This window comes from Daktulosphaira vitifoliae, unplaced genomic scaffold, assembly GCF_025091365.1.
Source record: "Daktulosphaira vitifoliae isolate Bord-2020 unplaced genomic scaffold, ASM2509136v1 Scaffold_1, whole genome shotgun sequence".
In the NCBI taxonomy this organism is placed as follows: Eukaryota; Metazoa; Arthropoda; class Insecta; order Hemiptera; family Phylloxeridae; genus Daktulosphaira; species Daktulosphaira vitifoliae.
The window spans coordinates 64,041,451-64,068,451 of NW_026099572.1; the positions used below are offsets into that span (position 1 = coordinate 64,041,451).

General features: G+C 26.9%; 5 protein-coding genes across 5 annotated transcripts in view; 2 read left to right on the forward strand and 3 right to left on the reverse strand.

Moving 5' to 3' along the window:
* LOC126896621 (peptidyl-prolyl cis-trans isomerase-like 3) overlaps positions 1 to 27,001 on the reverse strand; it is a 210,369-nt gene that overhangs the window by 176,827 nt on the left and 6,541 nt on the right. The window lies entirely within an intron of this gene.
* The window catches only part of LOC126896589 (teneurin-m), a 155,457-nt gene that overhangs the window by 8,667 nt on the left and 119,789 nt on the right, over positions 1 to 27,001 (forward strand). The gene's annotated exons all lie outside the window — the stretch shown is intronic.
* Positions 13,048 to 15,917, reverse strand: LOC126896613 (uncharacterized). Its single transcript, XM_050669554.1, has 4 exons — positions 15,795 to 15,917; positions 15,187 to 15,525; positions 13,545 to 13,635; positions 13,048 to 13,428 (listed from the first exon to the last, which is right to left on the reverse strand). The coding sequence occupies exons 1-4, from the start codon at positions 15,864 to 15,866 to the stop codon at positions 13,214 to 13,216; spliced, it is 717 nt and encodes a 238-aa protein (XP_050525511.1). The 5' UTR covers positions 15,867 to 15,917; the 3' UTR covers positions 13,048 to 13,213.
* On the forward strand, positions 17,508 to 18,992 carry LOC126896614 (uncharacterized). The gene is made up of 4 exons (XM_050669555.1): positions 17,508 to 17,628; positions 17,887 to 18,216; positions 18,309 to 18,399; positions 18,574 to 18,992. Exons 1-4 carry the CDS (start codon positions 17,557 to 17,559, stop codon positions 18,786 to 18,788), a joined length of 708 nt encoding a protein of 235 aa, XP_050525512.1. The 5' UTR covers positions 17,508 to 17,556; the 3' UTR covers positions 18,789 to 18,992.
* Positions 21,038 to 22,508, reverse strand: LOC126896616 (uncharacterized). The gene is made up of 4 exons (XM_050669557.1): positions 22,376 to 22,508; positions 21,665 to 21,988; positions 21,490 to 21,577; positions 21,038 to 21,274 (listed from the first exon to the last, which is right to left on the reverse strand). The coding sequence occupies exons 1-4, from the start codon at positions 22,445 to 22,447 to the stop codon at positions 21,057 to 21,059; spliced, it is 702 nt and encodes a 233-aa protein (XP_050525514.1). The 5' UTR covers positions 22,448 to 22,508; the 3' UTR covers positions 21,038 to 21,056.

The window sequence follows — 27,001 nt, forward strand, 5'->3', positions numbered from 1 at the left end:
ACACCGTTTTCTGCCGGCCGCTCACCCCCACCGCTATTGATTTTGAAGGCAACTGGTACCGGGCGCTGCGCACTGCCGCTCAGGATCATCATCTTCCCCACTACTAACAGCCCTGTCCGACACCGCCACCACAATCATACCTCCACACCGCACACGCTGTCAACGAAATGCATTTGCGTGCTGGTTTGTGGGAGTAAGCAAAAAAAAGGAAGCAAGCTCGTGACCTACTAGATACTACAAGCGTTCAGTATGTAAGCGTTGTATGGAGGTAACAAATAGATTTCTAAACAGCAGCAGTGCAACAATTGTAATTAAAGCGTACAGTTATGCGACTCAATTTGGAACACTCGATTGGAATATTCGGTCGAGGAAAGAAATGCGTCGCAAACCGGTGAACGAATTTCGTGCAAATCAGTTTTAATTGTTTGTTTTTTGAAAAAAACATTAATAAAGTTCATGTTGAAACTCAAAAGAAAATATTAAAATGTTCCATTAGACTTTTAAAGGGAAGAAAAATATTTACTGTTGCAAATTATTATTTACGCTTTCCATAATCTGTTATCTGTAATCCACAAGTTGTTAATAATATTTGAGATATGGAAAATCTGTTTTTTACTTAACAGTAATGCCTTGTTTGTTTACCGATAAATCATAATGAATAATATAAAATTCAGTTGTTACATTTGATTTACTATTTACTTAGGATGTAGCACGTAACTCTTTCAAATGACCTAATAAAACATATAAATAATTCATGTACAATTCAACGTTGACCACGGAAAGCATTTTACGTTAATTGTTATAGCTTCAATTCGAAGTTAACAGAATTATTTACTTTCGAAGCAACATAATCCTCCTTATGATTTATTCATATCGAAAAAGCTATTTTTATCGAAACACATTAACGATTTAGCAGATATTACAAATTATAAATACTTAAATCCCATCGGAGGTATTGCCTACAATGAATGGTTTCGTCGTAATTCGATCACTAAACGGATTATTTGTAATTCTTTACTACAGCAGCATAGTCGTTAAATGAAATGCCGCCGTTCGTTATGGGCCCACGAGAAATATTCGTCGTATCTTATTTAATTGCACTCGGTTTCCAACACAACGTAATCCACAGGTTCATTTTCCATTGTCGAGGGGGGACACTCTCGCCTTATAAAATAAACAGAAAAATAATAACGTAGATTTTTCAAAAGCGAATTATAATCCTGAACGGAAAACGCTATAGAATGGCTTTTATTGTTCATTAATAGACATTATTAACTTTTCAATCTAGTGTATCAAATATAAACTGACACTGACAGATCAAGTAAACTGATTGTAAACGATTTGGCGAGCGTCTGTAGAGTTTGTGACTGTTACACTGATTTGGTAAATACGATTCACGCGGAAAAAGAATATTGGATCGGTTTTACAATCTGACCTCTAAACGTCAGCAAAAATAAAACTATTGTGTGTTTTTCGGAGATCGCAATTCCGTTTACTTCTATCCCGAAACTTCAAATATCGAACGGAATTAGGGTCGGTGAATAATTTTTTATTTGAATACTAATATATTCTACAACTAGAGGTTCCGACTACATGCCTACCCAACCAGACCCTAAGCCGCATATAGTTCTGAATAGATTTTAAAAGCATTTAGTCGCATGTTAAGAATAAAACTTTTAATGATCACGTGACGAATTCGTTTCCAAACTAATAGCGACGCTTAAACTGACAAAGAACATTTTATGCTCTTGTAGTTCCGGGTAAGTTAACGGGTAGGTTTTTTGTTAGAGTTGCTAGTAACATATTGCGATGTATGTACTTAACTGTGAAAAAGTAATTTTTAGCTTTACGACGGGTGAAATATTTATGAGAAATTTAAGTAAAATTATATTTTAATTGAAAAAAAACAATAGCTTTAGTCTGTTTCTTAGTTTGTATTAGAATAAATCCGCGAAATTCATTTTTGATAAAATATGATTTCTAAAATTTAATTTTTATTTTCTAGAGAAATTTAAAAACAATTTTTAAATGATTTCAATTTCATTTTTATGTTTGCTAATTGTTAAATCATTTTTTATGTATTTTCAAACGATTTGTAGTAAACGTTTTAGTTTTTTACAACAAACAATACCATTAACATACGTACTATTGTTACATTTTATTATCACTAGTAATTTTTTATTGTCATTTTTATTTTTACGATGTTGTTTTACTGTCGACATACATGTGATAAAAATTTACCTCAGTATCTGTTAATTGATCTATAGTATTTACTTCATAATATTCTCTATCTATAACAACAAGCAACTTGTATTGACTTTATTTGTCTAGGTGCGCTCAAAATAATAAAAATCAATTGACATTTATATAAACAAATCAACCAACTTTTACAAAAGCGTTGTGTATAGTAAAATCATAAAGTTTATAATTCACATCAACACTTAATAATTTGTTTCTTTTAACGCTAATGACACGTTTTAAGAGCCATTAGCATTAAATTTTGATTACGTCCATAGTTTTGCTTGGCATTTTTAATATCACTAATGATTTTGTAATTGATATAGCTTGAACGACACAATCACTATAAAAACTGTGTCAAATAATACATTAAATAAAAATAAATCAGCAGTGTTCTGCAACTAATATACTAGTAATACGTTTTTTAACCGAGTGGAAAAGGCATACTAAAGTTACTAGAAACATTTGGTTGAATAAATACGTAATACTTAGGGAAATTATACCAGAAAACTGAAGTCGAGTACGACAAAAATGTCAAGTAAAGCTTGAAATTCTCATTATGTTAGTACTGACTTTTTTTACTATACCTAGTTAAGCTTTTTATATCCTAAACGCGTTGTACACAGATACGCATTATTTAATGTCAAAATAGTGGTACCGTTTGTGTTGTTAAATATACAAGATGATCTTACTTCAAAAATTGGCTTGATGTGTTTTTTAGGGTACCCGTTATTTATATGAAGATCGTTTTTCTCGAAATTTGTGAGTTGCATCGGGGAAATTTTTCTTATAAGTTTCAAAATAATATTTAAAAGACTTGAGTTTTGTATGACATGATAACCAAGGCTCACTCTAAACTCAAAGTTTAGAGAAAATGTAAAAATTGTATTATTTTGGGTAATTTTAGACATTTTAAATTTAAATATTTCACACATTATTACTATAGGTATAAAAAAAAACTTCATGTTACATAGTTTCATAATTCACAGTATTTATATTATATTACATTATAATATAATTAATATTATATTAATCCAATCAAATGTTATTTTTATTATATATAAAATAATTTTTTTTTGAAAAAAAGTCTGACTTTTTGTCATTTTCCTTAATTTTAATTGAAAGGGTTAGCTTAACGCAAAATCCTAAATTTCTACTATTTTTCAAAAAAAAAAAAAAAAAATCAAAATTTTAGTCATGTACAATTTTTATAAAATCTTTCTTTTATTAAATTATTTTAGTTTTTAGAAAAAATGTTTCTGATGACTTTTTTGAAAAATAAAAACTGCTTGGAAATATTTACAAAACTATAAATTTTACATTTTTTCTAAATTTTGAATTAAAAAAGCGCCTTGTTAATCATGTCATATAGAGCTCAAATATTGTAGATGTAACTTTTAGAAAAAATTCTCAGGTGGTATTTTTCAAATTTTAAGACCTAAAAAATAAAGGGCACCCAAATGCTTATGTTTTTTTTTAAAAAAAAAAAGGTTAGTAAATAAATGCTGTTTGGAGTACTTAACCAAACTTGTTTACGAAAAAGTATATAAAAAGCTTACGAAAACCAAATGATTTTTCTATTGGTTAAGAAGTAAATGCTGACATTAATTTTTGATCATAGTTTTAAGGTTATATCAAAATAACGATGTGTGAAATTAGACTTACTTTATAGCATGAAAGACATTCAATACAACTTATACCGTAAACAAGTCCTTTTTTGGGTATCAATTCGCTACGGTACTCTACGCCAACAAAATAACCGACCCAAGCAATCGTCTAACAAAAAGGCACTTAATAAAATGACAGCAGGTCGTTTGTTTGTTTTTTAAGCGGTTGTCCGCCCTCATCCTTGAACTTATTTGTAAAAGCTAATTAAACTTCAACATGTACACAAAGAGTGTCAGCTTTTCATTATATGAAATAACTACTATGCTGAGATTGGGATTTAGAAAAATAAAAAACGTTTTCGGTTCAATTAACACACTTTCTGTAATATTTAAATATTTCAGAAAACGCGTATTCCAAAATTCCAAAATACTAAAGCTCTTTAAATTTACAAATACGATGTTAGTTTTCCGAAATTGCTGTCACATTAGAACTGAAACAGTTCAGAAAGATCTAATTTACCAAGTGTTCCTGTAACAGTAATTGGTCTATTTGAACTGAGTTATTGACATTTTATCCGCTTAAGTTATGCACTACTTCGTTGGACACGTGGGTTTTCTTTGCTTGTAATATAAAAACTGTGGGGACCACCGAACAGAACTCCAGACAATGGCACAACGATTAGTGCACTAAATTATATGACTGCAATAAAACGCGTGTACTTATCTTAACGAACGTCCGGTGGTCTCTACACGTGTAATTTGCGAGGGCGAATGCTATTGGCTGAGCACATAGTTATATCAAGGGCCGCTTTACTGCTCCCCATGCCAAAGTGCAGTCCAGATTCCCAACGGGTAAAATTGTCCCACCGGGACGAATTAGGCCAGGATTTTTTTGGTTTTTCCCTTATGCACACCACCAGGTCACTTTAGATCCTCCTACATTTTTAAATACTGTTTAAAAACGTGCCCGAGATTTTATTATGTTAATTAAGTGGCTGTCTAAACCGTGTATTTTTTATTTGTTTATCATAAAAGTAGTGTATAAGTTTGTAATACGAAAAAAAAAAACGAAGCGCGCTAATTATAAGATGTAATCTCAAATTTATTCATTTATTTTTATGATTTAAAAAAAATAATAAAATGTTGAACAAAAAAATAATTAAAAAACCGTTACTATTTGGGTTAATTGCGTCACAATTAAAAATTGTCAGCACAATTTTTCATTTTTTTTTTACAAATTCCAAGTCGAACAAAATTTTCCTGAAAGTTTTTTAAAAAATGTTTACAAAAAAACTTATACATTATTAACATATATTTGTGTATTCTAAAATAATTTCAAACGGTTCTATTATAATTGTATTTATTTGATTTCAGTTGTATATAAGTTCCATTAAAATTATGTCGAATTTTTTAAATATCATTATTTCCAAATTACCTATTTTATTTGTCATAAATTTAGTCAATCAATAGGACCTTTCAATTATAACTAAACGACAAGTAAAATTAATAAACGTCTGATATAACGTGACACATGACAAAATGTAATATCCAATGAACTAATTCCAATAACATAATACCATTCTAGTTCAATCTATTTAATCATTTGAAAAATAATTGAATTTATATGTTCTTGTATGTAATGTAACATTGCCAAATGAGCGATAAAAAAGTGAAAGACGACTGTAAACTAATTACATTTTTTTGAATATTGAGACTACATTAAATAGCAACTATTTTATGAAAACTTATCTATGAAATTATAAAATCAAAACAATAAGATTGCTTTGAAAAACTTTTTTGATAAATCTCGAGGTATTAATTAATTTTTACATTTACACGATTTGGAAAATAATGGACTCATTTTTTATTTCCTCAAATAGAATGTATTTCGGCATAAATTAAGAAACAGGTAGAGTTTCTAAGATTTGTTTATGATTTATAACAATGCTTTATAATTTCAAGAACACACTATATGTATACAGTGCAAGTTTTATCGCCGTAAACCAAATTATTTTCTTTTAGCGGAATCATTTTCCAGGCGCTGATGAAGATTTGATGAATCACTAATTTAGGTACCCAGCAGTAATCCTGTAGATTTAAATATTAAAATGCAGATCCGGCAAAGGAAAGAGAAAGAAATGTTTTCTCTGTGATGAGTTTTTGTTGAAATTGAAATTTATATTGCATTCCAGTTCATTAAGAACCGTATAAATTACCATCCATCGACTCATCCAATTAAGGTTGTACGTCAGTACAGGCTGATAAACATGATGCTCGAAGCAATGAACTCCCAAGAACAACACTGCTGAAAGCATCAAATGTGTCAATAAGTTTCTGTTAAATAGATCAGTTAATGTTTTTGTTAGTAAAGTTTCAAATTGCGAAATTAAAAAATAATTTTTTTCATACAACATTAAAATCTATGCAATTAACTTTTTACAAACTTTTTCAAACCGCTGATATTCTTTTTTAACATATAATATACAGTAAAGTTTGACAAACATATATTATTTAAAAACAGAGTAATAAAGTTTAAATAAAACTGTCACGCACTGTACTGAAACTTTAGCAATGAAGCGTTTTGTTAAACGAGACTAATATAATTTATGAACTTATGTTGTTTTTTTTTCGTTTAATTAAAAGAGATGTTGTTGCCATTCTGTATACTAGTAATTTATCGTTATCCCTTGACGTAATTTTTGCAAACATTGAGTAAAAGCCAAGGTTTTTTTTTTTCTATAATCAGTCGAATTAAACATCAGAGAATCTTTTGCTAAATCATGTTTTTATTTTGAAATTGAAATACAATAAGAATAAAAATATAAAAATTATTATGATATATTTTTTGACTAGTAAAACTATACTAATCAATTCGTGTTTTTCTCGTAGTAAATTATTTCATTTATAAAATATTTGTTTATGGTATTACTGTAAGCAATTACGTTTACTGATAGTTACATTAAATATACAGCAGATTAAATGAGATAATAAATAGTAATCGTGTAGAACAAGGGGAAATACTTTATTGCATTTTCCTTCTGAAAAAGTGTTTGAAAATTGAAGTGATGGAAAAATGTTCAATGTCTTAAATATTATAATTATAGCAATCTAAGTTTTACTTCAAACCCTAAGGTTACACAACGTTTTGCAATCTAATGTTGAATTAACTGATTAAATGTCATAATTTTGTACCTCCCAAAATTAGCTTTAATTATAATCTGTTTAAATATTAGAAAATACTGGTAAGTGAATAACAATTGTAATGTTATTTTTTTCGTAGTTATTCACGAACCTCCTTCATTAGGACCCTTTTATTACTTAGGGTTGATTTTACATTTGGATAACGCCTCCTCATTTACACAAACCGTAAAACATACAAGGTATTTAATACGAGCCACTTGATTTACCTTAAAAAAATAATTATATTAAAAATATTATTTTTCGATTTTTTAATTTTCATATTTTTCTAGATTTATCAATTATTAAATATTATTTTAATTCATCGTTTATACTTAATAAAGGTAACAAGTTAATTTTTTTAAACAGTAACATACATATTTGAGTAGCTTATAAAATAAAATAATTTAATTAAGAAAACGATTAGTCTATAACAATCTTTGAAACAATACTTCGTAAGTTATTAGCATTTTTATATCTAGGTGGGAGGAGTGGTGCAGCAGAGAAATGTCTAATTATAAATATTGTCATATCCGGACCATATCTGCAGTCAATATTTTTAAATGGTAATAACATTCTTAATAATGGGTCAAAAGTTGTTATCGATTAGTTATTTTCTTGATTAGACCATTTTTTGTTTTATAAGCTAGTTAAATATGTATGTTGTCATTAAAAAAAAACAATTTCAATACCTTTATAAGGCATATATTTTATATAATGAATAACTGATAAATCTAAAGTACATGAATCTATGATGTACTGAAAATAATTGTCTTAATATAATTAATATATTAAGAGAAATCGAGTGATTAAAAGAATCACTCTATATATTGAACTATTAAACACTTGTATTTAAAATCACGTATAATAAATACTACTAGTGGTTTCAGTTGTATTTAGTCATAATAGTTTTATATTTATGTTGTAAAAATGTCACAAAACAAATATTATTCTCTACTTAATTTAACTGAAAACGTCTTATTACTCAAGGTCATACATAACTAAAAAAAATACTAATAGATTTGATAAAAAAATATTTAAGTCCTATATTCAGTTTTAATATAACATTAAATGGTTTTTGGGAAGAGATTTCATGTTTTTGATAAATCTAAATTGAATTTTTTAACCGTGTAACTCAAAGACTAAACACCGTGTGTGTCTTTAGGGTCAAGAACTTGGCGTGATCAATTGTGTTTTTGAAACAACAATTGGGTCGGCGATAAAAATGTGCGGTTTCCGACTTAAAATCCATCACGGGATATATAAGCGTTGCTGTGACGTTAAAAAACATTGATTATGAATGACACACGCAAGTGTAAGGTCAGGTGCCCAGCGCTATGCCCATGACTTTCATCGTAACCCAAGTCAGTCGCACAAAAATTTATTAACTCGAAAAACGACCGGTATAATCCAATTATATAATACATAGGCAGCTGTGGTATAGTCGATATCGGGAGCACCTGGGGAAGTACTTGGGGAGACATCATCGAAATCGGTTTTCGGATGTTAGCACGAATTTCGTGTCGGCCATATAAAGGACAACGCCCTTTAGATAACATCGTATGACTACTGTATGAATCTGAGGATTGGGTTATTTTTTTTTCAAGTCGACTGGTACAATGTTTTCCTATTGATACTGTAATCACATTATAAGAAAATCCATATGGTAGCTTTCATAAATAATTTATGTTTAGTCGGCGATGTTCCTCGTTCGTGATAAGCATAATTATATATCACGTTTTGGGAGATATTAATTTTAAAATATTGCGCGACCTTGATATAATTTTACTTCACCTAGTTTTACTTATAAATTGCAAATTGTAAAATAAAACTTTTTTTAAAAACTAGGACGTTTGTGTTTCAACTATTATGTCTGACAAAAAAAATTAATAAATTAGAAATTTGACAAAAATGATTTAAAGGTACTTTTGTTAATAAATAGTTAAATTATTTCACTATGTTAAGTAAACAGTAATAAAGCTCAATGAATTTAAGCAGAGTTATTGAACAAACTTCATGAGATATTCTAAGTAATCGTCTCTAAGGAACGGCGAAAAAAAGGTAGTACATATCTCATCAAAAGCTTTAAGAGCCAATAAAAAGTATAAAACTTTACACGTGTTAAGAATTTGCAGTTTTATTTTAAAGAAACGTAAATAAAAAAAAAGAATAAGAAGTGTATAGTATAGAAAGTGTAAGAAATCTTATTATAAAACATTTCATTATACAAAAAATGATTTATAATTTATTTGAAAAATTATTTTTTTGACTAACAACTCAAAACATTTATATTTTAACCATAATTTGCATTATTCTAATTTAATTTAATGTAAATTTAATAACTACAATATATATTTTTTTAGTGGTGTTATGCTACAGAACAACCTTTGAAATTAATTACAATTAACTATTTATATAACATAAAATATTAATGAAATAATATTGATGGACTAAAAACAAACAAAAGTTAAATATTTAATTTTATAGATAAGAAGCTTTTGGTCTTAAAAGTATTTTACTTACAATTTTATATTTTTACATTTTGACCATCCAACATTGTTTTTAGCTATTACTTCCTGAGAAAATAGCGTAGTCAATTATTTTTAATTAAACATTCAAATCACTTTTTGGTTAGATATTTAAAGTAAACCATAATATTGATTAAAATAAAACGTACTCAATTAAATGTTTTGATATTAATTTTTTTATTTAAAAAAATTTCCCTAAAAATTGAAGATATTTACAGTTTACAAAATAGAATATGCTTCTATAAAAAAATGCTAGTCTTTTTACGACTACCGTGTAGTAGTAAGTAATGGAACAATACAAATAATAAAAACGAAGTGCATCGTAAATCGATATAAGTTTACAATCTAATGTATCCCTGTATGATGAAACGAATGGAAAAAAAAATGGGGCTACAGTATAATGTTCTTGTGGTTCCTCCTCCAAACTGAACATAGTTTAAGTGAAATATTATACAAATATTACTGTGGATCATGTATGTACAGGAGAGCAAAAATAAATTTCAAATCAGATTTACTTTTTTTTTGTCACCAACTAAAATTATTCACACTACATAAAAACTAAAATATGCACTTATACTTCCTGCATATCAATAAATCATCATAATAAACCATGAAATTAATATCAACAATACTGCTAACAATTATTATAACCCGAATGACGGTTATTAATCAAATCGTTTCATTTACCGCATTGTTATAAATTAACCATACTCTTTTTTTTTTTTTTTAGGTAAGTAATACAAGATTTTTGAACAAATACATTGAAGAAGTTTCATTTCAAAATAGCAAATATATAAAACTCGTTTTCGTCTTTTGGTAAATAAAAAGCTTGAGTTATAAAAACACAAAAATAAATTCATATTATCATTATGCTTAGTCCTAGATATTATTGATGTAATCAATTTAATTCGATAAAATTATGTATACTATAATAATATAGTTATTATTAAGGTCATACGTGTAATTTAAATGAGATTTTAATGTATTTCTTGGAATATTATATAAATAATGTAATACGATAAATTCAGTATCAGAATGTTATTCTCTTGTTCTGATGTCGGTGGTACAAAAATAGTCCGTAGGCTGTCTTTATATGTTAGTCTATAGAGAATCAGTTAGCATTAGATAGTAAAAAAAAACATCAACGTTGTTTACACGGATTAAGGAAACAAAGAAAAAATCTAGAGGTAAATTTACAGACGGTGACACAAAAATTTGCATTACTTTCATAATAATTCATTGGTCTCTCTATAGAATTGAATCGATGATCCAATATTAAATTATTCATTGTTATTTTTTTGTCACTTTATCCGTGATCGATCATCGACGACGGATATTTTTACCTACCGCCATTTTTATATATTTTCAAAATATTCTGCCGGCAGCTGATCAACGTTAGTTCCTCTATTATAGTAGATATTTAGGGATAGGCGACATAAAAGAAAAAAGAACGGAAGACGTATCATAGTATAATAATAATATTATTATTATTATTATAAGTAGCAAGTGAGCGTGTGTAGAGGAAGAAATAAAAACGTCGTTAAAGCTGCTTCGAAAATTATTATAATGTTTTGCCGTTTACACATCTGCTACTTCAGCAAACATCTAGTAGTAATAAACGCATTGACGATTGAAGTCTGATGAAGGATATACGAGGTGTGAGGGTAATATTGAACCTTGTGTTGTATACATATTCATTTTGACTTGCTCGACTTAATGTTCAGTTTTAAAATACATAATTAATTTCAAAGAGCATCACAGGATTTTATAAGTAAAATTTGACGAAAGAGGATTTAATTAAATTTATATCCAAACATTTCTGTTAAGTGTTTTTAATACAAAATTAATGACAAATATCATAAATTAATTTTATGAATCTTGGCGATCCTTTTAATTTACTAAGTCCCACGTGACATGAGTTGAAAGAGTAGATCGTTGAAATAAAGTACAAATGCAATCGGATTAATGAAAAAGTAACTATTTTATAAAGTACAATGCATAGATGTATTTCTTTTCTACGTCATGGAATGTTTAGGGTGGTTATATTCCCCTTCAATGCTGAAATGCATTACTGCAGTTAAGGCACAGAACAACACAGTTTGTTAAAAAGAAAGCAGAATTTATACATTAAATTACAGTTAGACGTTATGTTATGCCATTGTCAAAAGCTGTTAGCATTTTACGCTTTCTGAAAATTAAATTAAAAACGACGAAAATGTTATTGACGTAAAAATTAATTTTCTAAAATCATTATAGATGAATACTTAAAATTACTTAAAAAACATTTTACATCAAAATCGAAAAAGCTTTTTATTAATAATAAATTGTCTCTAACAAAGTGATATGGAAAATAATTAATAAATCCGTTGAAATTAGAGGGCGCAGGCTCCCCTTTAACTATCGTCACCTGCTAAAATAAAATAAAGTCTTTGGATAATCAAATTGAAAAAAAAAATTAATTAGATGTTTAATAGATTATTTTCCCCTTGAAGAAATTCTAGATTCGCGCTTGATTCGCATATTTTAAAGCTTAGACAACNGATAATCAAATTGAAAAAAAAAATTAATTAGATGTTTAATAGATTATTTTCCCCTTGAAGAAATTCTAGATTCGCGCTTGATTTCTAGATATATTTTAAAGCTTAGACAAAATATCAAAATATTAATGAATTTAACTTTACAGTATAATATTACTACGGAATGTATTTTTTTCGTTACCAACGCTGCTGTTGAATATTATAACGTTCGCAATAATTTTGTCTTTTTTATCTGCAATACGTTGTCGACATATAAGAATTTTTTGGTCGTAGAATATTGGTTTTGACATTAAGACATCGATCATCGATAATGTCAAAAAAAAAAATGCATAATCTCTGTGTATACTGAACCGTTGTCGGCTCGATAGCGATCCAAGAAAAGGGGAAGATAACTACCTATAATTCCTTGTATAAATTATGGGAGGTAGGCGACAATCAATCTCAGAGGAATAATCGAATACTGTCCGATGGGTAATTGAAGTTGAACGCAGCTATCGAAGTGGTGATAGAAGAGGTAAAAACAAAATTACTCTTTTTTTTTTTATCCTATTCAGCTATCCGTTCAATATAAGCGCTTGGATCGATTCATTTTAGTACATATAATTCTTATTACGTCCAGAGAAAATAAAAACACCGACTATTTCGGTGGTGGACCATAAATTTCTGGCAACCGCATAAATCACACAAGGCGTTTCCCTTAGGACACGCTATGCTACGGTTGCCTTTCTGTATTATTATTATTAATATTAATATTATTATTATTATTTTTATATATCTCTCCATTAACTTGGAAACCATGTGGCATTTCCATTAGCTACAGTAGTTACGAAAAATTGATCCAAATTATTCTTATGGTGAATAAAAATCAGTTGATAAAGATTGAAAATATTATTCACGAGTAAATAACAATAATCAAATTTTATTATTATTAAAATAATTGAATGATAGTTTTAAGTTCGATCATTTATTTTATTAAGTTAATCATCATGTTTATTTATAACATCATTCATTGAAATTAATAAATGTCAGAGCGTTTCTAAATGATTTAAAATACAACAAATTATTATTAAAGATTTATCGTCTAATCGAAGTATGAAATTTAACATATGTATATGACGTTGTGTACTTAAATATAAGTGTTAACGGCAGTGACAATACGAAAACTTTGCTTATATAAATTTAAATATATACAATTTTCAGTTTTCATATCAATAGATTCATAATTTGGCCAATCTTTTCGATAAATAATCCATTGATTGCATTCATCTTCATATACATATATACATACATCTAAGTATTCGGCAGTAGCTAATACTTCAATAACCGAGCCGTAATCACCAACTAAAAAAATAAATCAAGTATAACAATAGCAAATAAATATAATTATTATTAAACTCCTGAAAAAATGTTCACTGCAAGGTATAAATATTCATAAACCGAATAGTTTAAGTACATACCAAAATCTCCGTCCGTCTTGAATAATGTGTAATTATTAAATCTTCTTTTACCACCAAGAAAGTTTTTTAATTCTATACTATTTTTTATGTTCTAAAATTTCAATTAAATTTTAGTACAACATGTATAATTTCACTATTCAGAGTTATCTATTCATCATAACCAAGTCAATAATTTAATAAATAAAAAAAAATTTCATTTGTTTTGCTTTTAGCTTCGATGCAAAGCTGAAAAGGTTTTGACTTTACTATGATGTATTTTTTGTGTCTATCACCACTTTTTCTCTGCTTTCATCAGACCGATTTCTCTCAACGATACGTCAAGAGATAACAAATCGTATCTAGTTTAAGACAATGCTCATAAAAATTGAAAAAATGTCTCTAGTTCCTTGAAAATGAAGAAAATATTCAAAAGAATTACAATTTTAAAAATCGGCAAATTTTGATATTTTTTTATTCTTAAAACTGTCATAACTTTTTCAAAAATGAACAAATCAAAATTAATTTTTTTATATAGAAAATTTACGTATTTCCCTTTTATTTGATATACATTTATTGAAAACTAGACTATATCCCTGGCCACCAATTTCTTAAAATTAAACACTCTTTACAGATTTGTATCGAAGCGTTTCTTATGATAGTGTTTTTAGTCACTATCAGATATCATCTATACTTATACCAACTATACCACGTCCACACTGTGCTACCGTTTTTAGTTACAATATTGCTATGCGCAACAAATAAATCAGTAACTTATAAATTATGAGATATTTGATTATCTTTTTTTTACTCTTTTTATAATTTAATAAAAAGATCGAAATTTTGATTTGAAAAGTAATTCAAGTTCATAGAAAATGTATAGCAGTTAGGATGTAATTAGAGATTAAGTTTTATTATTGATCATCTGAATAGTAAAAAACAGCGAGTTATTACTTCATTTTTTGTGCATATCTAAATATTTTTTGATTTATTAATTGTAGAAGTACTTTTTGGTTCATTCTTTATACATTATATGCATGTAATTATTATATTTTTAAACGGCAACATAAAAGTTATGCTACATAAATAAAGAATGATTCAATTAAGATAATTGTTTGATAATCAATTTTAACCCATTATTACGTTATTACCATTTTATAATATTGATTGAAAGCATGTCACGGGTATGACAATATATATAATTAGACGTTTCACGGCCGTATCTTTCTTCAGAAATTTGTTTACATTTTTATACATATGCGGCAGAGGAGTGCGGCCCAGAAATGTCTAATTATAAAAATATTGAACCTGTGTTTCACTTCCAACGTATATTTTAAATGCTAATAAAGTGTGTAGTATTGGTCCAACATTTTTTATCAAACTGTCATTTTCTTAGTTAGTTTATTTCTGTTATATGAAATATGTATTTTCTATTTTAAAGAATTAATTGGTCATTAAAAAAAAAAAATTTACCGTCTTTTCGGGTGTATAGGATGAACCGTAAATGTACTTGATAAATAAATAAATATACAAAACTAAAAAATCCGAAAAATCATTTTAATGTTTAAGTAATTGAGTGAATTTAATAAACGAATCACTCTGTATATAAAATGTATAGAATTTCTATTATGCTCTAGTATGATTTTTCATTGTATGATTAAATTACATCAATAACTTTGCCTCGTATTTTTTGAAAATATGATATATTTCCGCAAATTGCAAGAGATAATGCTTTAAAAACACAGTTATTATCTTGATCTACAAAACAATTTGAGTAGTTTTGCAATGGAGTGGTTAAAAGTATAAGTATTGAATTATTGAGAATTGTGTCATGATCATAAGAACGAAAAAATGATTCATTAAATTTGAATCCTAATGATTCACATTTATTTCTTTTCCATTCGTTATTGAATCTTCGAAAGTAATGTTTGTTTTTCAATGGGGTTACTTCAATATTATTTGGTCGATCATTCCAATTATTCACCTTGCTGATAAAATACACTGCCTAAACAAAAAACAAGGTTTAGTCAACTTTTTTGTATAAATAGAAGTACTAAAAAATTGGTAGTAATTTGTTTTTTCCCGAAGAAAAGTTTATTATATATGTACAGATTATTCATATTGATGAATAATAATTATTAAAAAATATTATTCTTTAATGTAACTATAATTTATTACACGTCTATAATCAAAATTATAAATATGTTATTGTATAATTATCTTATTTCACTCATTGTAGATTAAATATTTATAAATTAGGATTATTTATTATACCTGTGACATCCATACCGAAGGAACAAAATACAGTATAAATATAATTATATTTATTTTCAAAAAAACAGACATTTTTAAAAAAAATTATTTAAAGTATTTTAAATTTGAATCGAAAAGAATAAAATTGGCTTCTGGGAAAATTAATATACTTACCATTTATTTATATATTAACATGCGTCTAAATTATAATTTTTTATTTACAATAACACAAATATTAAACTTTAATATATAATTCCAAATGTGTTAAATTGGTAAAAATAATTGTATAGATCGTTATATACAGGAAGGTCCCACTATCAAATCTTATAGAATTATAGTTTAGTCACTATTTTGCAGTAATTTTATTTCATAACTTTTATGCTTTTGGACTACAATAATAATATAAATTCAAAAATTAAAGAAATATTTTTAAAAAAATTCAATATAACCATTTTGTAGACCAGATTTTAAGGAGAAATTGGGTATGAAAATTTCTTATTTTTAAAAGGCTGTGCTTCCATTTGCAAAATTTTCTGTATCGATCAGTTGTGATTGTGTTCCTGAGTCGTAAATATCCTTTTCAACTCATCTAATTATCTTTCCCATTCCCCAGAATGCATCTGTAATTAAGTGTCCGATTATTTTAACATTTACAGCCCTTGTATAGAAACACATAAATGTAACATTTTACCTTTAACGCTTTCCGTGCTAAACTCGATTTTATCAGAGTGGGGCTACAAAAATCGACACTGTAGATTAGAATAATACTTGTAAGTTCAGTCCGTGCTTTAGTCAAATTAGCCATTGTTGGACTTAAAGCTTTAGGTTTTGAGCGAAAGTAAATAATAGAATTATGAACAACCCTTTTGATATATTTTGACCGTTGGGCGGTCAGTACCTATCTATTACCGCAGATAGCAACACTTGTAGCTCAGCATGCAATAGGCTATTTTCTCGACAAAGAATTAATAAAGTTAATAAATAAAATATTGCCAATAAAATTTGATTTCGTTGGTCAACATTTAATTATAACGAGTTATTTAAACGTCCTTTGACACGCAGCATTTTAGAACCGTCTAGCTAAGGACTAGTTATTCTTAACTAACCTTTAATAATGCCTCGTTTATTTTTCAATCATTTTATTTCATCATAGAGATATTTCTTTTGTTCTATTTTTGCTACAGTTATTCTGTCTTCCATTATATTCCATAGTTATGATTGTATAAACGGTAAAATTTTCTTATAAATTACTTTATTTAAACATCAGCAACAGATGCGCAATAATTTAGTATTAACATATTAATGAATTCTAAATCATATTAAATTATAATCAAAGACACTTTAATTTTTCTCGCTCGTTTAAATTTCCCTTAAAATTTCATCAGGTAATTTGTCATCCCACCCGCATTTTCCAACATTTTTGTCATAATAATTTTGTTCTTATGACTGACCTAATTTCTTAAATCAATTTTTTTTTTTAATTAAAAAATATTAATAATTTATATAATTACCGTGTCTAATAGCGTTAAATTTATAAAAAAAAAAAATACTGCAAAATAATAACTAAGTATAATCTATAATATTATTATTAATCATTTTTAAAAAGTGGTAAATATAATTTAGAGTGTAATAATTCGTGTTAATGTAAATACAAAATTCCAATATGTATTTAATCTCATGTAAATTTATAAGAGAATGGCAAGCATATTAATTTTACCAGAAGTAAAAATTTTTCTTTTCGATTCAAATTTAAAATATTTTATATTTTAAACTAATTAAAAAAATGATCATTTGTATGAAAATAAATATAATATTTTTTATACTGTATTTTGTTTCTTCGGTAAAAATGAGAGAGGTATAATACATAATCCTAATTTATTAATATTTATTCTATAATAAGTAAAACTAGTTGATTATAGACGTGTAATTAATTAGATTTAATTGAAAAATAATATTTTTTAATAATTATTATTCATCAATTTGAATAGTTTGTACATATAAAATAATCTTTTCTTTAGAAAAAAACAAATTACTATCAATTATTTTAGCTTTTGATTATTTTTAATACTTTTAGTTATAAAAAAAAGTTCACTAAAACTTTAATTTTGTTTAGCCAGTGTATTATGTTAGCCAAGTAAATAATTGGGATGATCGGCCTAATAATATTGAAGTAACTCCATTGAAAAACGATCATTATTTTCGACCAGTCAGTAACGAATGGAAAAAAAATAAATGTCAATCTTTAGGATTACAATTTAATGAAATAATTTTTCGTTCTTATGATAATGACATATATCTCAATAATACACTACCTAAAATATTAACAATTCCATCACTAACTTATGATGTAGATCAAAAAAATAACTGTATTTTTGAAGCATTATCTCTTGCAATTTGTGGGAATAAATCGTATTTTAAACAAATACGAGGTAAAGTTCTTGATGTAAGTTAAACATTCATGAAAAAATATATTAAACATAGAACAAAATACAGTGAAATTATATGCATTGTATTAAAATTTAATTGAAATTTTAGAACTTAAAAAATAGTAAAGAATTAAAAAACTTTCTTGGTAGCGAAAGAAGATTTAAAAATTACTTATTATTAAAGAACAACGGAAATTTGGGTATGTATTTTAAATATTTAGTTCATAGTAATATTGTTTAAGATTAATCTAAAAATATTTTATAAACATTTTGTGTTCCCGTAACAAAATTTGTTCTTTGTAGTAAAATTCTTTTTAGGAACTTATTTATAAATGATCTATTTTTTCAATTTATTATACTTGATTTATTTTTAGTTGATGATTACGGCTCGGTTACAGAAGTACTTGCTACTGCCGAATACTTAGATGTATGCATTTATGTATATGTAGTTGAATACAAACAATGGGTTCTTCACCGAAAAGATTGGCCAAATTATGAATCTATTAATATGAAGAGTGAAAATTGTATTTATTTAAAATTTTGTAACCAAAGTGCTTATGTTGTTACTGCCATTAGTATCTTTTTTTAAGTTCACAAAAATTAAATATATATTTAAATTTCATACTACTAAATTCACAATAAATCATATATGAGATATTTTCATCAGAGTCGAAAATATACTTTTCTAAACTAATTTTTCGCGCTGATATCAAATCTGCAATTAGATTTTTTTCATCATCACTAATATTTTATATTAATAATAACTAGTTAAAAATGAGTACTAACATTTGAAAAAAGCTAAAAGTTATTACCATAACTTTTATTTCAACTTGCTAGTTTGAAATTTATATCATTAAATATAAAAATTTATGTGAATTAAATAAATGGTATTGTTAAGATTAATATTCATTCGGGAAATGTTATAATTTCTATTTATAGTAAATTTATCAGTAAAGCTCAATATTTTTTTTGCATTTTTTCGTAATAGATCACTTAGATAGAAATCATTGTAATAATTTCTAAGTAACTTTTGGAGTTTAAAGAGATTCTACAATTTATATATCTAAAACTTACTAAATTTTAATGATTTACTTTAACTAAAAGAACCAACCAAAATGTTTTAGAAAGATCCACTCAATTGAGCGTATTATAAAATTTGATTATAATTATAAAAATCCATTATTGGATTTTAATCACTTGTGTGCATAAGTTACTATTTTGAATCTCCTTCTGCGTGCAGATAAATGGTCAGATTGTTAAAAAATGTATATCAAATGAAAGCAAAATATCTAATGTTTTAATATAAAAAAATTATTTTAGCTTGTTCATTTTTAAAAAGCTATAGCAGTTTTAAGTATTAAAATATTTCGTTTAAACAGTGATTTTTACATAAAAATTATATTTTTCGTTAAATTCGACGGCCACATTCCCATAGAAGATAAGCCGCCGGGGCCAATTTTATTTTGTGAACTTATAATACACAACATAAGCTTTATTTTAACATATGTTTCAAACTTGGAGTATTTTCGGAACATTTTCAAAACTTAAGTTGAAAAAATTAAATTATTGTGCAGAAGTTACTCTTATGATTCCCCCCTGTGGGCAGATAAGGGGTCAGATTTTCAAAAAATGTATATCAAATGAAAAGATAATATCTAGGGTTCTTATCAAAAAGAATTATTTTGATTCGTTAATTTTTCGATAAGCTATGGTATTTTTTTGAAAAAAAATGAAAAAAATTTTAAAATTTATCGACTTTAAAAATCGTATTTTTTGGGTGATTTTCACCATTAAGGGGGAACAAAGGCAAAATTTTCAATTTTTGATGGTAATGTCTTCAACCAGATACGATTTGTGATATTTTGACGTATTATTGAAATAAATCGGTCTAGTGAGAGTTGAGAAAAAGTAGTGACAGACACACACAAAAAATAANTTAAACAGTGATTTTTACATAAAAATTATATTTTTCGTTAAATTCGACGGCCACATTCCCATAGAAGATAAGCCGCCGGGGCCCATTTTATTTTGTGAACTTATAAGACACAACATAAGCTTTATTTTAACATATGTTTCAAGCTTGGAGTATTTTCGAAACATTTTCAAAACATTTTCTACTAGATACCATTTGTGATCTTTTGACGTATTATTGAAATAAATCGGTCTAGTGAGAGTTGAGGAAAAGTAGTGACAGACACACACAAAAAATAGAGAAATAAACACATCATGGTAAAATTAATACCTTCTCAACTTCGCATCGTAGCTAAAAAGTTAGATGTAGTTTATTTTAAAATAATATACCCCCCGATTTCGTTAAATAATGATTTTTTCATAACAATATACAGATTTAAATTTGATTTATTTTTAATGAAACAATATTTAACAGAAAAATGATTACTAGTATTAATTATAAATCACATTGTATAATAATTATTATTATTTGACAAATTGCAAAATTATCAAATAACAGCTACAACTAAAATACAAAATTCTAAAAAGTTATTTTCTTTTAAAGCGTATTTTTTATAAGCATAATTTAATAAGTTGTTAGTTGCTGTTAAAAAAAGTATAATGTTATTAAGTCATAATATATAAACAGGCGTAAAGAAATACTAAAAATAATTATGTTAGTGATCTGTTAGGAACATAGTCTACATCTACAAATATTATGATTATATGAAATGTTGCAAATTTATTGTAAAAATGCACATGTAGTGTTAGTGTTATACTGCATTTATTAAACAGTTTTTAAAGTAAGGATAAGGTAAAATAGTACTTTAATATATTTTTGTTTGGAAATGCTGAAAAACTGTTTAAAATAAAATAAACTAATTGAAGTATGATTACAAAAAATAATTTATTTTGAAACATCAGGTTTTGTATCAACAATAACAAATATGTGTACATCCATTTTAACTAAATATAAACAATGCTCATTTTCCATATTAAATTTTTCATAATTTGGCCAGTCTTTGTAATATAATATCCATTCTTTAAACGCTGGGACATATAAATAAATACATACATCAAGATATTCAGCTGTAGCTATTAATTCAACAACTGAAGCATAATCATCTGAAAAAAAAATTAATGCAACGAGAAAACGTTGTAATTCATATTTATGTTAAAAATATATAAAATTTAATTTTCTGGTGATTATGACATTTTTTTTTTTAAATAGTTAGTAATTAGTTTACATATTTTTGTATTGGATGTCTTGGATTACATAAAATAATTTATACTCAAAGAGTTCTAAAATTTATTTACTTATCATGAACCGAAAAACTTACTTAAAACTTTTTCTTTTTTTAATGTCAAATATTTATCAAGATTTTCTTCGCCAATCAAGTTTAAAAGCTCTTTACTATTCCTCATGTTCTAAATACAATTATTTTATTTTTAAAAAATTGAAAATTATTTATTATTACTTATAAAAACAGTTAAAAAATTTAAGAATCAAATTACATTTAAAACTTTTTTACGGAGATCATAATAATTCATTTTATCTCCGCATATTGCCAGTAATAATGTCATATATAAACAGTTTTCACGATCATCATACACCAAAAATTGTTCATCAAGCTCCGTTAATAAATATAATGAGTCAGTGGTTTTATTTTTTTTTAAAAAAGAAGAAGATTTGTTAAATTTGAATCCTAATGATTCACATTTTTGTGTTCTCCACTCATTACTAACTGGTTTAAAATAATGTTTATTGTTCAGTTTGGTTAAATTAAAATCAGTAAAAGTATCATAAAATCCTACTATTTCACTTATATAAAACACATCCTAAAAATAAAAATAAAAACATTAGTTTAAACTTATTTAAAGTAGTTAATAACACAATTTTTTAATAGTTAAATATTCATTCAGGTTAGACAATTTTTATTAAAAATGTTATTCTTGAGTTAGTTTAATCAAATGAATTGTCTTAATCATTATAGCATATAGTTTAATTGCATGTTTTTATTTAAAAAATAAAAATGAAATATTAAACTAGCAAGCAATCAAGGTCAAAATATTTAACGCAATTTACTTTAAATGTATTTTAATGTATTTACTACTAAGTATCACCATCCCTGAAGAATACTTAAGAAGTTTTTAGATTCTACGCTACTTCAATTAAACAAACTCATAGAGGCCTTATTATAAAATAAAAAATTAATATTAATTCACCTTGTGTGTCGATGTTGAAGCGATTAAAAGTATTAAACAAAGAGTCGCTATATTTTTTATAAATTTAAACATTTTGAAAATTTAAAATATTCAACACAACTTTAAATGATCGCATTATATACTTCAGGTGTTGTATATTTAATTTCGGCCATTATTTGTGACGATTTGTTTCAAATAATGTCGTCACTGACGTAATTAATTTTTTATTCATAAAAACAATATCATTTTTTATTTCAATTGTTATTTGATTTATCAAAATATTATGAGTAAACACGTTTACTTAGAAAAAATAAATTAACAATAACTTGACTCACTTAAAACACGCAATAGTATTTTACACTATTAATAATTATACAGAGTGATCCATTTATCATAATCCACTCAATTGCATTTTAAATAAAAATAATTTCGGAATTTTTTGGCTCTTCAGTTACATGTATTTCTGGATTTATCAATTATTAAGTACTTTTACAGTTCATCATATATCTCATAAAGGTATGAACTCTATTTTTTTTATTGAAAAAATATTAATTAAATGATTTATAAAATAAAAAATGTTCTAATTATAAAAATGCCTGATTGATAAAATCGTTTGAAATAATAATTTAGAAATTATTTAATATAATATAACTGGAGATGATGAGCGACTTTAAGCATTTTTTAATCATATTTTTCCTCCCGCCATTATATGAAAATGCTAAAATCATATAAATTATCGGTTAAGAATTTGTAACGACACGTAATTTTCCTAATTAGATACTTTTCAATTTTTTAATATTAATAATAATTAATTAAAAATAAAAAACAAATAAATCGATTTATTGTAATGTTTTTTAATCAGGGTTGTCGTGTTTTTAAAATGCAATTTTTGAAGCCGTGTTTTAAACACGTTAAAAAACCAAAATTTCCAAAACATACATTGGTCTTGTAGGACATTTGAAATTTTTTGCTAATGCATTAAACAGGTATTTTTAAGAATAACCCTGATTCAGATTAATAACATGAATTAATCTTAAGAGTATTTTTTACTAAATTTTTATAAATACATAGAAACATGTTTTTATCTATTTATTTAATAAAATAATTTTTTTTATTATATAAATATGAATGTTTTTAGCAGATAGTATCATATGACATTTCAACAGTTTACTAATTTTCCAAGTTTTTTCAATTTGTATTATTTTTTTTTGAAAATAATTATTTTTTATTATATTGATTATCTATCAAAATTAACTATTTTCGAGTGCTAAAATGTAATGCGCAGTTTATGGTTAATTTTGAACTTGACTATTGTGAATCTTCTCTCTTAAGAACTTTTTTATTGAGTCGGTTTACTTAATCAATTTTATTTTTTAACATAAAACCTGTGCAAGTAAACTAAGCTATTTCATTAGTAAAGAACATTTTGCTCTTAAAATGTTACGTCTGTCCTAATATACTTTTATGTGTACCATTATTTTAAACTTAAAATCGTCATAAATTTCGAAGATGGTTATTTTTTATAACGAAAGGCTATTTCAGGAATTTAACTCTCCCCCGAGTATACATTACGTACGTTTCGTAAACTGGATGCTCAACCTAATGACTCCAGATTAAAAAATAATCCTGCATTTTTTTTATTATTATTGTTATGATTAAAATTATTTATGGTATTTCCGATAAATTATTTCTTTTCGGATTTTATAAACTGCCAGTAAAAGAAAAATTGTATTTTTAACAGATTACGCGAGAACGCAGTGCGTCGATATTGTTCAATCAAATTCTACTTTCCAATAAAATCTCATAAGTTACCCCTTTCATGAAATTGATTAAGTCGTAATTCGAATCTTTACTTATGTGTTATTTGGAAATAGAATGTAGGTTATGTTGTCAACTTTAGAGTAAAATTCCAGTAATGACTTTGGCACGATGTTATTTTATGTAAATATAACAATGCAAAATAAATTAGTACTCTATACATTTTGCCTTGCTAATCACGGAAACTCGAGACTAACTGGCTAGCTATTAGGAAGATTGATGAAAGGCTGGGTAATTGAGTAATTCATCCTCTTGCCCTGTATCGTTCAATTAAAGTAGGAAGCGTTTGTATGCGAATGAGGTACAAATGAATGCCATTATGTTCGCTACCTATGTAACAAATTGACGCGATGATCCAGGCAAGAGTTATACCAGTACGTTAATATGAATATCTAAATCCCCTTGTGATGTGTTAGCTGTCGAATAACCTGGTGACGGCTGTTAAATTAAAACAAAACGCCAGACGAGTCTAAGAGAAATCGGTCTTCATAGTAGCGCAAGGAAATGCATTCCACAGAATTATTTAAAACTTTTCGCGGCCCTTGATAAGTAAACCGCCATAAACGTGTTCGGTAAATCTACAAGGGATATTTTTCTTCCGTACAGTAAAAGAACGCGACTAACCTTTGTTAAGTTATCTAATACCACAAAGTTTGAAATGATTGACTATTATTTTTTTTATATCTGTTTAATTTTGAATTAATTACTAACAACTTAATAGATTGTCAATACTCCCTAGACATGGCGTACCGTTCATGTACAATAAATTATAAACAACCTTAAAAAGTTATAAACTTTTTACAAGTATAAAATGTAATATGCCATAGCGATTACATTGTATAAAACGATCGAACTGAGAACATGATAATGGTAGTTTAAATTGAACGCAGTTCATAGACACGAACACTGTATACCTTCAATTACACGGTATACTATTAATGAAACATGCACACCAAATGAGATTGTGTGTTCGACATGTAAACTCTGAGAAATGTAGAGTATTGTCTAAGTATAATATGAATGAACCGAGGATTCTTGATAAACTAAACACCAATAAAAAACATGAAATTTCTCAGTAAAAGACCAACTGTGTATTTAGTAACTTTCCTACAGCAAAAATCACTTAAATCACTTGAAAACAATTTTGGCGAATATTAATTTAGAACTTAATGGAAACAAAACTCATTTCTCAAAAGTTATCTAAAACGACATTGACTTCTCTTGCACCAAACCTCAGGTATTCGCGTTCGAATCATTTGAAAAGTTATTTTGTAAAACTAATGGCGAAGAAATCAAAAACAATTACAGTAAAATTACTTTTTGAAGCGAACGTCTATGAAAATTCCTGTAGTTACCTGATGAATATTTATTTAGATCAATCGACTCGATAGAAAGTAGGAAATGAAAAATATTTTCTGTGTGGAGCGATCAGTTTATTTTGCGATAGCTTCTTAACTATGAAAAATCTATACAAACCGAACGTTTATATTTCATAATGTATGTATTATTCACGATTCAATTTACAAGGTGGTAGTATACGCTACAATTTTGAGTTTTATTTTAGATAACTTTACAAACACAAATCTCTTGGCACCCTGTAGCTTAATAGGAAGGGGGAAAGTGGTTAACCAAATTTGTTGTTAATAATTTAACAGCTCGACGCAACCGCCTAGTAATTGAACGATCCGTTGCTCGTCTTTTCCTTGGCGAGTTGATTAAATTCCTCCAAAGTGTCTCTTACGCAACGACGAGATTACGCCCAAAGTAAAATCCGATTCCACCAATAATATATACATAAAATATATATATATATATATATATATATATAAAAGCATATAAATATACGTACTTAGTCAAAATAAGTTCACTCTGTCGTTTGCTTTTTTTATGTACAAATGTTTCACTACTAAGAACAATTTTAACAAAATTAAATATTTTCAAATCACGACCAAAATAAATAATGTTTCACCGTATATATTTTTGTGTAGAAAAAACCTTGTTTATTTTCGTAACAAATGTTATAAGATCAAAACTATCTAGTGATGTATTAGTCAATTGTTAATTGTTATTGATGCGTTAAAATAGTTTAGTTCGTTAGCCCCATAAATCATAGTAATACTACATTCATGTGATTATTATGACGTTTTTCAAATTAATATATAAAGAAAACTATAGAAAGAAGATTTTCAAAATGTCCTTAATATTTTTGGCAATACCAAATCATTTGCAAAATATAATATTGGAGTAGACGACAGTTACAGTGGCATCGTCTGTTTTCGAACACAAACCAATTTTGGGTTCGGTCGTGATTACTACACTGGTGGTACAGGAAAATAAATGCAGAATGATAGCGCGACGGAGGAGAAATATGTCAGGGGTGGGAATTAAAACGAAGTCGGCGCACATAAAGACACGGGGTGTGTTGTGTGGACGAAGAGAATGGAAAAGAGCTTTTGTTTCCAGTAGTGTCGGTGAGAAATGATTCGACAGTGGCGGCGGCAGCGGCTGTCAGTTTGCGAGCCGTTGAATCATTAATAAAATCTCTGTGTGCACTCTCTCCTGTTGTGGTTCCTTCTGTCGAATTTATTTCTCCGAAACGCAACAAATTTCGCGGCTGTGGCCTGCTCTTTTATATACCCTGCACCTTATAATCACACCCCGGGGGCGGCAGGGAAAGCTTCAGCCTAATGAATAAATCTATCCATAGTTTCGAATCAATCTCTGTCAACCCCCCAGACGATGACGTTCATTGTGTTCGACTGGAAAAGGATCACTGCGATGTGACTACTATATTTCGTTACACATACGCCGCCTCTGTTACATCCTTTT